The sequence below is a fragment of the Plecotus auritus genome (assembly GCF_963455305.1).
Source record: "Plecotus auritus genome assembly, chromosome: 1".
NCBI lineage: Eukaryota > Metazoa > Chordata > Mammalia > Chiroptera > Vespertilionidae > Plecotus > Plecotus auritus.
Window position 1 is genome coordinate 34,679,245 of NC_137770.1, and position 13,208 is coordinate 34,692,452.

The window sequence follows — 13,208 nt, forward strand, 5'->3', positions numbered from 1 at the left end:
AGAAATTTTAAAGAGATAAAAATAAAAAGTTATTTTATGTTCCTGGATTAGTATAGTCAATATAGTTAAGAGGTCAATTCTTGCCAAATTGATTTACAGAATAAAGGCATCACACTCAAAATTCCAACAGACCTTGTAGATATCAACAAGCTGATTCTAAGATTTAAATAAAAATGCTAAAGACCAAAAGCAAATCTGAAAAAGAACTAAGTTGTAGAACATACGCTACCTGATTTCAAGACTTACTATAAAGCTACAGCAATCAAGATTGTCACCTTGGTGAAAGAATAGACACATAGATCAATAGAAGCTGAGCCCAGAAATAAACCCACATACATGAGGTCAACTGATTTTCAACAGGCATCACAGTAATTCAATGGTGCGTCTTTTCAACCAATGGTGCTAGAATAACTGGATATCCGACTAGAAAAAAATGAACATCAATTCTTGCCTTATAGCATGTACAAACATTAACTTGAAATGGATCATAGACCTAAAGTATGTTAAACTATTAAATTTCTAGAAGATAGGCAGAAATCCTTGTGACCCTGGGTTAGATAAAGATTTTTTAGACATAACACAAAAGAATAATCCATAAAAGAAAAAAACTGACAAATTGGATTTCATCAAATTAATAACATTTGTTATCTGAAAGACAATATGGAGAGAATGAAAAGAAAAGCCACCGACTGGGAGAAAATATTTTTAAATCACTTATCTATTAAAGGACTGGTTTCTAGAATATTTTATAAATAAGTCTAACAACTCAATAATAAAATGACACAAAAAATTAAAAATGGGCAATAAAAATATTGAACCTAGACTTCAAAAAAGAAGTGTGAAAATGTCAAATAAACACATGGAGAAACTCTCAAATACATAAATCATTAGTCATTAGAGAAATGCCATTTAAACCACAATGAGATACCACTATGTCACCAGAAAGGCTAAAATTTAAAAGACAGATAATATCAAATGCAAACCAGAATATGGAGAAATTAGAACTCACATTGCCAGTGGGAATGAAAAATGCTATAGCCATTTTGGAAAACAATTAGGCAGTTTCTTATCAAGTTAGATATTTACCATAAAAACCAGCAATTATACTCCTTGGTATTTATCAAATGAAATGACACAAAAGCACATATCCACACAAAGATTTAAATATGAATGTTCACAGCATCTGTGCGCACAAAGGCCTGTGGTAGAAAGCTTCTAACTTGGCCCCCAATGATCACCTCCTGTTATTCATGCCCTTATCATCACTGGGCTCAGTGACTTACTTCTAATAAAACGTGGCAGAAGCAAGGAAGTGGTGTCGCTTCCAAGATTAGAGTCTAGAAAGGCTGTTTCTGTCTTAGGAGCTCCCTCTGGCTCTCTTTAAGGTTGTTAAGCCAGCCGCCATGAGATGAGGCAGCCTTGTGGGGAGGCCCGCACGTCTGTGTATGGAGGTGGGTCTAAGGAGGCCTGTGAATGAGCTTGGATGTGAATCCTGCCGCCTCCCTAACCAAAGTGAGCCTTCAGACCAGCCCACAGCCTTGCCCAACACCTGGACTGCATTCTCCTGGGAGACCTTGAGCCAGGGGCACTCGGGGAAGCCATGCCTGGATTCCTGACCCACATTAACTGTGAGATAGTAAGTGCTTGTTGTTTTAAGCTGCTAACTTCTGGAGTAATGTGCTACACGTCAATAGATATCGAACACATGCACCACAACGTGAAACAACCCGAATGTCCATTACCTGGTGAAGGGATAAAGACATGGCATTTTTCCCCATTACTGGCATACTGTTCAGCAATCAAAAGAATAAATGACCACCCTAGCCAGTTGGCTCAGTGGATAAAGCGTCGACCTGCGGACTGAAGGGTCCCAGGTTCAATACCAGTCAAGGGCACATGCCTGGGTTATGGGCTGGATCCTCAGTGTGGGGTGTGCAGAAGGCAGCCAATCAATGACTATCACTCATCACTGATCGATGTTTCTATCTCTCCCTCTCCTTTTCTCTCTGAAATCAATAAAAATATGTAAAAAAAATTTTTTTTTAAAAGAATAAACTACCTATAAGCCTAACAAACTACATGAATCTCAAAAACATTATGCTAAGTAAAAGAAGTCAGGTACAAAATTCTACATACTGTATGATTCTATTTATAGGATGTTGTACAAACGGCAAAACTACAGTAACAGGAGGCAACGAGTAAGCGGTGACACACGGCTGCAGATGGGTGGAAGGGGACTGCCTGCAGAGCAGCGTGAGAAAACGCCTTGGGGTGACGGGAGTGTTCTTGACATTGGTGGTGGTGGTGGTCACATAATTGTATGCCTTTATCAAAACTCATCTAAAAAATTTCATCTAACTGTGAAATATCTATCTTTATATATAAAAGGCCAATATGCAAAGTGTTCCCCTCAGGAGTTCAACCGGGAGACCAGGAGTTTGATCACTCACTATGACGTGTGCTGACCACCAGGGGGGTGGTGCAGAACGAAGGAAGGCCACGGCTGGAAGCTGGCAGCTGGGGAAGGAAGGCCCTGGCTGGCAGCTGGAAGGCCCTGATCAGCCCTGATCACTGGCCAGACGTAGGGACCCTACCTGTGCATGAAGTTCATGCACCGGGCCTCTAGTCTATATATATAAAAACCTAAGTGACCGAGCAACTGGTTAACTGGTCGCTATGATGCGCACTGACCACCAGGGGGCAGACGCTCAACACAGGAGCTGTGCTCTGGAGGTCAATGAGCTCCCACAGCCAACCTCCCGCAGCCCCGATCGGCCCTGATCGCCATCCAGGCCAAGGGACCCCAGCTGTGCATGAATTCGTGCACTGGGCCTCTAGTGTATATATAAAAAAGGCTAATATGCAAAGTGTCCCCTCTGGAGTTCGACCAGGAGACTGGGAGTTTGATCACTTGCTATGACATGCACTGACCACCAGGGGGTGGCACGGAATGAAAGAAGGCCCCAGCTGGCAGCTGGAAGGCCCCAATCGGCCCTCATTGCCAGCCAGGCCTAGGGACCCTACCCATGCACGAATTTTGTGCACCAGGCCTCTAGTGCCTTCATAATAAAACTGAAGCCAATACTTGGCAGCTGGAAGATATCGCAGCCATGGCCCCAAACAGAAAAATACTTCCACTTGTGTTGTCTCTGTAAGCCAGCAAGGAGACGGGGCCCCTGCGGAATATCTGGAAGGACAGGAAATCTGGAACCATGGCATGCTAGAATTGGTGGGAACCATGGACTCATTGGTTAATGCTGTGTAACTAATTACCACAAACTTAGCAGCCTCAAAATAAAACAAATTTATTATCTCGCAGGTTCCATGGCTCAAGAGTCCAGGACCAGATTAGGTAGGTGTTCTGCTCAGGAGGTTACAAGGCTACAATGGAGGTGCCATCTGGAGCACGGGTTTCTCCTCCAAGTTCATTCAGGTTTTGCGGGCAGAACTCTGCAGTAGGACTGAGATCCCAATTTTCTTGCTGGCTGTTGACCGGGGGTCACTCTCAGCTGCTAGAGGCTGCTCTGGGATCCTAACCCCATGGCCCTCATTATATGGCAGCTTACTTCCTCAAGCCACAGGAGAATCTCTCTCCAGTCTGCTACCAGGAAGTCTAATGGCCATATAACCATGATTAATCATGTATGCATGGGAGTGAGTGTCCCATTACCTTAGTAATATGATAATGTTACCTAATTGAGGGAGTGGCCATCTCATCACATACTCATATTCCTGCCCACACTCAAGGAGAGGGTTTTATGCAGGTCATGTCCACCAGGGGACAAGAATATCGGGAGCCATTGTAGAATTCTGCCAACCAAAATCATCACCATGCAGAACAACACTCTTGCTTCATGGTTGGAGGAACCAAGGACCATGGAGGAGACAATAATTTACCCAAAAGGTCATGTGGCAGTTACCAGGACAGAAAGAACAAGACCCTCGTCTCCAAAAGGCCTGTCGAGAGCCTACCAGTCTTCCAAATGCCCTTCTGCCATCCGGTGTGGATGAAGAGAAGGTGGTTTTTCAGGGAAAAGGCAGGTGGGGGGAGTGGGGGCAGAAGCACCATGACGGTTAGCTAAGCCGCTGATCATTCTGGACATTCTATGACACCCAGCAAACACGAAGGAACACCTACCTGAAGGGTGCTGGCGTGGTGACTCAGTGTCTTTGAAGAGTCATGGTCAGCAGGGTTAGCCAGCAAACGACTGGTATTTTCTATCCAGGCCTCAGTGCTTTTCAAAAGGTCATGATATTCCTCCATCTTAACTGTGGCCTGTGAAAGAGAGGTGGTGCCAAGTCAGTCTGACTGATGCTCTCTACCTGAGTTGAATGATTTTTTTTTTTTATGTGTTGTTTTTTTTTAAATTGACTTCAGAGAGAGGAAGGGAGAGGAAGAAAGAGATAGAAACATCAATGATGAGAATCATTGATGGGCTGCCACATGCACACTCCCTACTGGTGATCGAGCCCGCAAAGCCTGCATGTGCCCTGACCAGGAATCAAACTGTGACCTCCTGGTGCATAGGTCGACACTCAGCCACTGAGCCACACTGGCTGGACTGATTCTTGAATGAAGAATTTGTGGTTTTTAGTTGCAGGCCCAACCCCCTCCAGTTCTGATCCTTCCAACTTTGAAGACTGATCCTGACCGTAGCTGGAAAGGACTTAAGTTCTACCCCAAAGCTACAGGCCTCAGGAAGGGTTTCCCATTAGCCTTAGTCTGGTTCCCACTGTTAGTTCATTCTGAAAATCAGATTTGTATTTTGCCCTCCTGTACTGGGCCTTGTCCTATAATAGCCAGGTTCCTCTGAGACTAGGACCCTGCCTCATACTTGTTAGGTCACAGGTACTGGTTGCCCACCCACGACCCTGCTTAGAGGGGAAAGAGAAGGGTCCTGTTCTGAATGACATTTTTTCTTGTTGCTGGCTCCTCCCGTGGCTCCTGAGATAGCCGCCGGAAATGCATTGCTGGGGTCCAACTTCTGGATACCTCCTCTGCCTGCCCAGTTAGACTTCCCACCTGTGCCAGCAGCGAAACCTATGCCCTCCGTGCCCACCTGCACCTGTCGTGTGGCTGTGAGGGAAACGGACTTTTGTTTTGTCTTACATCCATCTCGACACCACCACATGCTCTGTGTAGCCATCCCGTTCCCGCCGCACCTTATTCAGCTGTGAGGTTCTAGCTTCTGCTCTCTGGGACACCTGCTGATACTGCTGGAAAGGAACCATCAGGCGGTCCATCCACTCCTGAGCCTGCCCCGGATCCTGCTCCACAATGTCATGCACTTCCGAGTCCAGCTCGTTTAGCTTGGAATGCCAGAGGTCTAGCTCATCCCACATTTTCTGCAGAAGGAAAGCATGAGGCAATCTGAATGCAGGCATCAAGGCTTACTGTGTTAATTCCTAGTGTTCACACACTATTGGCACTTATAAATGCTACCAAAACAATACCACAGGCACAGTTATTCACGTACGCCCGGCCATCACTCATGACCTAAACTCAAAACAAAACCCTTTTTCTGAGGTGCCTTAACCCCAACAGTATTCACTTCAGTACAATGAGCGGTAAGGGAACAGGAAGACCTGGACTTGTCCAGAGATGAATGACACCAAACAAGGTCAACACAACCCTCATCTTTCAAGAGCGAAGAGTTAACATTAGGTTTATAAAGGGCTTCAGTTAATATTTAAACCCCTTTAGACCAGTACACACGTGTACTTTCTAGAAGACAATTTGTATTAAGTACAAAAATAAAACTACTAGAAAGAAAGTGCCAGTTCGAACTCAGGATTAATGCAGTCGCTACAAGTTCTACCCACAGGTATTGGCAGCAACCACTTTGGGCTCAAGAAACAGATAGGTTGGATTCCAACCTGGACCTGACTGGCCAGAGGATGTCTCAAAGGTAATATATTTAATTCTTACTTAATGTTTGCTTAAGAACATAATTTCTAGAGATGAGAAAATCTTATTGCTTGAATGAGATTCCTCTATTTACTAAGAGTCCAAGATTTTGTCCAATGGCGAGCCATATTCGGACCTATTTTTAAAAGTCTCCATTTATATTAGAAAGTTTCCTTAAAATGTAGATTAGAATAAGAATGCTCTCTATATGCAGGTTTACTTGGGAGTTTAGAGGGGGACTATTATGTTACTGTACAGTTTTATCTAAGACTTTATTTCTTAAGACTGTTTACAAGAAAAATAAAATTGGAATTTCTATTTTCTTGTTTCCCCTTGCAGTCTAAAGAAAAGCTGCTAAAACTATTCAAATCCTACTGAAATATTTTTATTGCTATTGTATTTTTATTTGCCTACCAAATAAGTGTCATAAATGTTCCATATTTTATCTTCCAGTAATATTTCACTTTAGAAAACCAAAGACTCTAAGAAATGCTCCAACACAGAAACACGTTAGCCTTGGTTTTATATAATTATGTATTTACTAGAGGCCTGGTGCACGAAATTCGTGCACGGGGGTGTATGTCCCTCAGCCTAGCCTGCACCCTCTCCAATCTGGGACATCCCTCTCACAGTCCAGGATTGCTGGCTCCCAACTGCTCACCTGCCTGCCTTCCTGATTGCCCCTAACCACTTCTGCCTGCCAGCCTGATCACCCCCTAACCACTCCCCTGCCAGCCTGATTGATGCCTAACTGCTCCTCTGCCAGCCTACTTGCCCCTAACTGCCCTCCCCTGCAGGCCTGGTCACCCCTAACTGTCCTCCCCTGCAGGCCTGGTCCCCCCCAACTGCTCTCCCCGGCAGGCCTGGGTCCCCCCCAACTGCCCTTCCCTGCAGGCCCGGTCGCCCCCAACTTCCCTCCTCTGCCAGCCTGGTCACACCTAACTGCCCTCCCCTGCAGGCTTGATCACCCCCAACTGCCCTCCCTTGCAGGCCTGGTCCTTCCCAACTGCCCTCTCCTGCTGGCCTGATCGCCCACAACTGCCCTCCATTGCAGGCCTGGTCCCTTCCAACAGCCCTCCCCTGCTGGCCATCTTGTGGTGGCCATCTTGTGTCCACATGGGGGCATCCATCTTGTGTGTTGGAGTGATGGTCAATTTGCATATTACTCTTTTATTAGAGAATAGAGGCCTGCTGCACGGGTGGGAGCCAGCTGGTTTGCCCTGAAGGGTGCCCTGGGGGTTCCCTTGGGGCGTGGGGCGGCCTGGGTGAGGGACTTGTGGGGGTTTGCAGGCTGGCCATGCCTCCCCGGCGACCCAAGCAGAGGCCCTGGTATCTGGGATTTATTTATCTTCTATAATTGACACTTTGTAGCCCTGAGAGGAGCCAAGCCTCCTGCTTGCTCCGTGGCTGCCGCCATTTTGTTGGGATTTATTTATCTTCTATAATTGAAACTTTGTAGCCTTGAGTGGGGGCCTGGGCCTGCCAGGGTGTGCAGAAAGCTTGGCTTCCTCCATTGCCGGAAAACCCAAGCCTCCTGCTCGCTCCGTGGCTGCAGCCATCTTGGTTGGGTTAATTTGCATACTTGCTCCTGATTGGCTGGTGGGCATGACTTGTGGGTATAGTGGAATGGTGGTTAATTTGCATATTACTCTTTTATTAGATAGGATAAGATTTTTATATCAGTCTAACCAAGGTAAGATCCTGACTCTCCTTTACTTGTGAAAAGGCCAGTTCACAATCATAGGCTCTCAGGGGGTTGAGTATATTCCCACCATGTAAAAACAGAACAATTCTTCTCCACCATGCTTTTCTCAGGATGGGGGCGCCTTTCAGATCTGGGTTAGGATCTCTGTAGGTCAGATTAATCCCGAAAGTACACCCTGTGATGATGAACAGGGGGAATACCAAATGCTGAAGGAAGTTAAAGGAGAATGTTACCTTTTGAATTTCTTGAGCTTTCTCAATACTTTTGCTTTTCTGCTGCAACATCTTTTCAACCTTGTGAAGCCCCTTGTTAATTTCATCTATTTTTCTACTCATTGCATATGATGGTGAACTTTTCAAGACTTCGTTGCTAATCTGTGACAGTGGGAGACAGACACATTTGGTTTACTTAGAAACTGTTTTCTGCACTCTATTCCCAGGTTCAAATGATAAAAGGGTTAACCACACTATTATATGCTTTTACTTATAAAAAAATCTTTTAACAGTTCCGGGAAAAATGCCAAACCATACTGGCTAATGCGTTAATGAGAGGGTACATTAGCAGACGAGGAAATGGCAGCTGTGCCCACCCGATCTATTAAATCCAACCAAAAAAAAAAAAAAAAAAGAGAGAGAGAAAACCACAAATACAAATTTGTTGAATGTAATCCACAGTATAACTTACAGCTATGTGTGATGTTGGGCAAAACTACTGAGTGGACTGTTTGAAACACACTCCAGTGGAGCAAATGATAACGAGAGAATTCCTGAGAGATAAATTATTTATTACACAGTCTCTCTCCATTTTATGAGAAAATCCTCTGTCCAGAACTGTTTCCCATAAAATCAAACTTATTCTCAAGCTGACATTCAAAATGTAATTCCCGCCTTCACCGTCATGAGGGTACAACCACCTTGAGGATGCACAAAGCTTAGTTTCCTCTGTGTGGGCGTTTCTAGACTGTTTTCACGAAACTTAGAAATCTAACTTGAACGGCGTAATTTTCTACCTGAATGGTTTTCTTAAGAATGTAACTTGGACTAGGAGAGGTAATAAATGAATGTTGAATGTGTCATTTTTCAAAAACCTGATTAGTTCGTGTGCCTGCTTATGTTTTAGGCTATGTTGATAAGGTTTTCTTCCAGCAGCCAATCAATAACTAAGTAATAATCTATGCTTGTATGCAATCCTTTAACTCTTTTAAACACCACTGTATCTGCACCGCCGTTGAGACTAGAACATCCCAATAAAAACAGTATACAGATGCAGAGGCTAAACACAGGCTGCATGACTTGTTTAAATCAAGGTCAGATATCAAGGTAGAGGCTGAACTTTCCCCTCTACGCCCCGAGTTGCCGGACTCCGGAGCCCAGGCTCTTTGCACAACATCAAGCTGTTGATACTTCTGTAAAATGACTTATTTCACAGACCATACAGCACAGTCAGGAATTTTAGAGGGGGAAAATGAATCCTGTACCGGGTTTTTCATCACTGCATAACTTTTTATTGTTATGTAACAAATGACCACAACGTGAAGTTTTCTGGCACGTTGGGCAGTATTCCCCGGGCAGTAATGTTCATCCTTTAGGGTCATTAGGAGAGACGGTGATTGGGGAAAAGGACGCTGCTGTCTGAACGACCCAGAATGGCACGGCGTCTGCAGCCTGGATCCTTTGGACACCTCACACAGTAACAACCAGTTGTTGTTTGCTACAAACACACAAGCTACAGTTGAAATGTTCAACCTTAAATTCAAGACAGATCTTGTTCATTCATTCACTTGGTCAGGGATTTTTCACATGAGGTAGTCACAAGAACGAATTTAGTTTTCTCTCAAAACATTTTGTATTCTCTTAAAATAAAATCAATAGTACATGATTCTTGGGACAGTACCTCATAACAGATACTATTGCATGTTAAGGCAACAAGATTTCTTATAACTATACATTTAGAGTTTACATGATTTTTACATAGGTTGGATTTCCCCAAGAAATCTGCATAGACGTTAACTAAGTTTGGAATCTTATTTTTTGTGCATTTAATGTCTATTTAATTAACTAAGTTAGAGGTGTTCTTGGCTCTAAAAAGCAATACAAAAATCCTTCTGTGGATGCCAAACAGAACAGAATTCTGCTGGATTCGACCTGCCTTTTTATGGTTCAATAACATTGCCTTGCTGAATTCCTATACGTGGACTATGAAATAGTTCCCACTCCTTCTAAGCTGGACTCTCAGGTGTAAAGATGTGCCCAGGTATGATTTATGAGAACTGTGTGAGCACCATCATTAGGAAGATACTGTGTGCTGCTATTCCTGGTGTCTTGTGAAATGTGTATTCTTACTGCCCTTGGTTGCTATTTAAAAATGTACAGGGAATATGTTTTAAAACAATGTATTACTCATGTCTGTAATTTTAAACTGATTGTCCAGTTTTTTTAAAAAAGGCAAGTGAAAGATAACCCATAACTATTTTTAAATGCAACAGAAGAAAAACGAAGCATCTTGACAGCTAAATGTAAACAGATGACCTAATTCTGTTTTTTATGTCACTTGTTTAGAGCGATTTCATCTCAGTATTCAATACACAAAATTGTCACTTAACCAAACTCTATAAAAACAGGTATAGCTGAAATCAAGGCAAAGGAAAATATAATATTAAGTGACATTTCTTCTTTCTATTCATTCAACGCCATAAATAACAACACTGGTACAAACGTTATTATTACCTTCTCCTCTAGGTCCTCCAAAGCTTTTCTGCATTCTTCCACCTGTGCGCCGACCTCTGCAGGAACTATGGTGTACATTTCAGAATACTTGATTCGGAGTTTTTCCATAATATTCTCTAAGGTTAGCTTCCCTTTCTTAAAGGTGCTTTGGAGCTCCTAAAAACATCAGGAAAGTTTCAATACTCACAGGACTGGGGAAGCGTTTACCTCTAAAAATAAAAGCAGCTTTGCAGCGCATCCTTATGATTTCAATGAGCACATTTTGCATGACAAAACCTCACTATTGATACAAGCTGATTAAGCCTGGGAGATACTCCTTTTGGTCAGATGATGCTTTCTAATTTGTAAGAATTAAACTTGATATCTCTTCACAGTGTCAAACCATTGTCCTGAGGAGACATTACAACATCTCCTGCTTCTAAAGTACCTCTAGGATTTAACTGTATCTCGGTGGCAGCCTTGATCTAAAAAGCTGCAAGTAGCAAAAAGTTTCAAAGAAGTTTCTCTCTCTTTTTTGTTGTTTTGTTATTAACTTGTTGCCATTTCTGCTTCTTCCTACATTATCATCACAATGACTCAAGGCCACTAAAAGCCCTTAGGCTTGAAGCAGAAGTGTCTGCTTTCATGTAATGAGACAGCCCGGTGGAGCGCCACTTCTTTCAAAGAGGAGGGTTCCAGTTCCAGCAAAGAATGTGGGTTTCAGGAGATAAAAGAAACCTGAACAAATGGTCCATTGGTTGTGGCCTAGAAACAAAATCTGATCTACGTTCTCCTGCACTAATTGTAAAGGAGAAACTCATTTGTTTGGGAAAGTTTCCCAAAGATCAAGTGGAAAAATACTCTCTGACTCTGCTGCGGCTTTTTGGGGTTTGCTTTGTTTTGAGAGGAGCTGTTTAGCAGCATTATTTGTGCTAATGGACTGAGTCGCTGCACGGAAGAATGAGTCCGATTTTGAATGACTCCACGATGCGTCACTGTTTTCCTTTTCTCAACCCTCAGCGGAGAACACATCTAGAGAGGGAAGGCTAAAGGCAGGCAAAGGCGGGGTTTGAGGAATAGTGCCCCCCTGTTTTATCTAGGCCTAGTACAGGTCTTCATTCAGAGCTGCCCCTGGATGGCTTCCCCGTGAAGACTACATCGATGAGAGAAAGTTTCCCTTTACAACACTGATAACCAACTCGGATTAACAACAGTGTGCGACTTTTGAATAAACTCCCGAATGTCATTTTTGCCTGTTATCACTGGACCGGATTAAGAGGTCACCCTGAAAAAAAAAAAAAAGAGTTCCTAAATGACTCCGAGGTGTGTGCATAGCTCCTGGGATACTGTGCTGCAATATATACATTTGCTTTTCATCACTGGTTTCTGGCAAGGCTTCTAAAACTCTTGAAATTTCCTAAATGTGGTGAGAGGAGCATCTTTTGTTATTTATGTTTCAACCCAAACCTGAGTTTATGCAAATGAGATGACTCTTTTGGTGCCCCTAGATACTAGTAGCCACGTGATAGAGGCTGGTTGCCAGAGGAACCAACACTTGTAACCCCACAAAAACTTCATTTCTTTAATCTGACCGCTTCTCCTTCTTCCCTTCTGGTTCAAACTGGCCTTGCCCAGCCTAGGAGCACCCCGGCTCACACAGGCCCCTCTCCTTTGCGCCTTAATCGTTAAGCCCTCGGGACACTGAGGCTCTGATAGGCATCAAATAATCTTAGGGACCAAGGCCTGGGTCTGTTGACCACAGAGACAGAGTTTCAGTCAAACTAGAGAAAGCAGCTAGGCCTCAGTTGTGTTTCAGCTCTAGACCCAGAAAAGCGGAACGACCCCCCAACCATCCCCTTGCAAAACCAGACAGAGCAACGCCATGGCTGACGTCAGGACTGGATGCAACGATCAACTACTCCCTACCTTAGTGCTGACCAATCAACAAGACCAGGACCTAAACAGGACCCCAGCTCCCTTAACCACCATGATTAATGATTCTCCCTATACAACCCATCCCTGGAAGCCTTCAGGGAGCCAGGCTGAGCGCAATGCTCACCTGTGACTCCGGGTTTGGCTTCATTTCCTTAACTAATGAACCTTTACTTTCTTTGCTACAAGCTCCTATTGGCATTTGGTTGGGCTTTGGTGCATGCAGGAGAATGAACACATGTAGTTAGGAACAGCTGGAATGAAATTTCTGCTTCACTTCCCATCCACTGGGGAAGGAGAGGGGCCAGAGGTTGAGTTAATCACCAACGATCAATGATTTAACCCAGTGGTCGGCAAACCGCGGTTTGCCGCTCTGTTGACTAATGAGTTTGCCGACCACTGATTTAACCAATCATGCCTACGTAATGGACCCTCCATACAAACCCCTAAACGACCATTGGAGTTGATGAACACACCGAGGTGTTAGGACAGCGCACACCCAGTGAGGGCATGGAGGCTCCATACCCCTCCCCCCATACCTTGCCCTCTGCATCTCTTCCCGTGGGCTGTTCCCGAGTTGCTTCCTTCACAATAAATCAGTAATAGTAAGTAAAGTGTTTCCCTGACTTTTTAAAAAATATATATTTTTATTGATTTCAGAGAGGAAAGGGGAGAGAGAGATAGAAACATCAATGATGAGAGAATCATTGATTTGGCTGCCTCCTGGCACGCCCCCTACTGGGGGTTGAGCCCGCAACCTGGGCATGTGCCCTTGACCAGAATCGAACCCAGGACCTTTAAGTCTGCAGGCCAACACTCTATCCACTGAGCCAAACCAGCTAGGGCAGTGGTCGGCAAACTGCGGCTCTGTTGACTAATGAGTTTGCCGACCAATGACCTAGACTCTCAATTCCAATAATACAGGCTGTTGTTGTTCCTTGTGATTAAGTCCCTATCC

At 44.1% G+C, this 13,208-nt stretch overlaps 1 protein-coding gene across 1 annotated transcript in view; it reads right to left on the reverse strand.

Moving 5' to 3' along the window:
• Window positions 1-13,208, reverse strand: part of SYNE2 (spectrin repeat containing nuclear envelope protein 2) — a 321,491-nt gene that overhangs the window by 119,231 nt on the left and 189,052 nt on the right. Inside the window, exons 54-57 of the mRNA XM_080686255.1 lie at window positions 10,340-10,495; window positions 7,847-7,987; window positions 5,164-5,346; window positions 4,139-4,276 (exon numbers count right to left, since the gene is read on the reverse strand). Of these exons, the coding sequence (XP_080542381.1) occupies window positions 4,139-4,276; window positions 5,164-5,346; window positions 7,847-7,987; window positions 10,340-10,495 (618 nt within the window). The remainder of the gene's footprint in view (window positions 1-4,138; window positions 4,277-5,163; window positions 5,347-7,846; window positions 7,988-10,339; window positions 10,496-13,208) is intronic.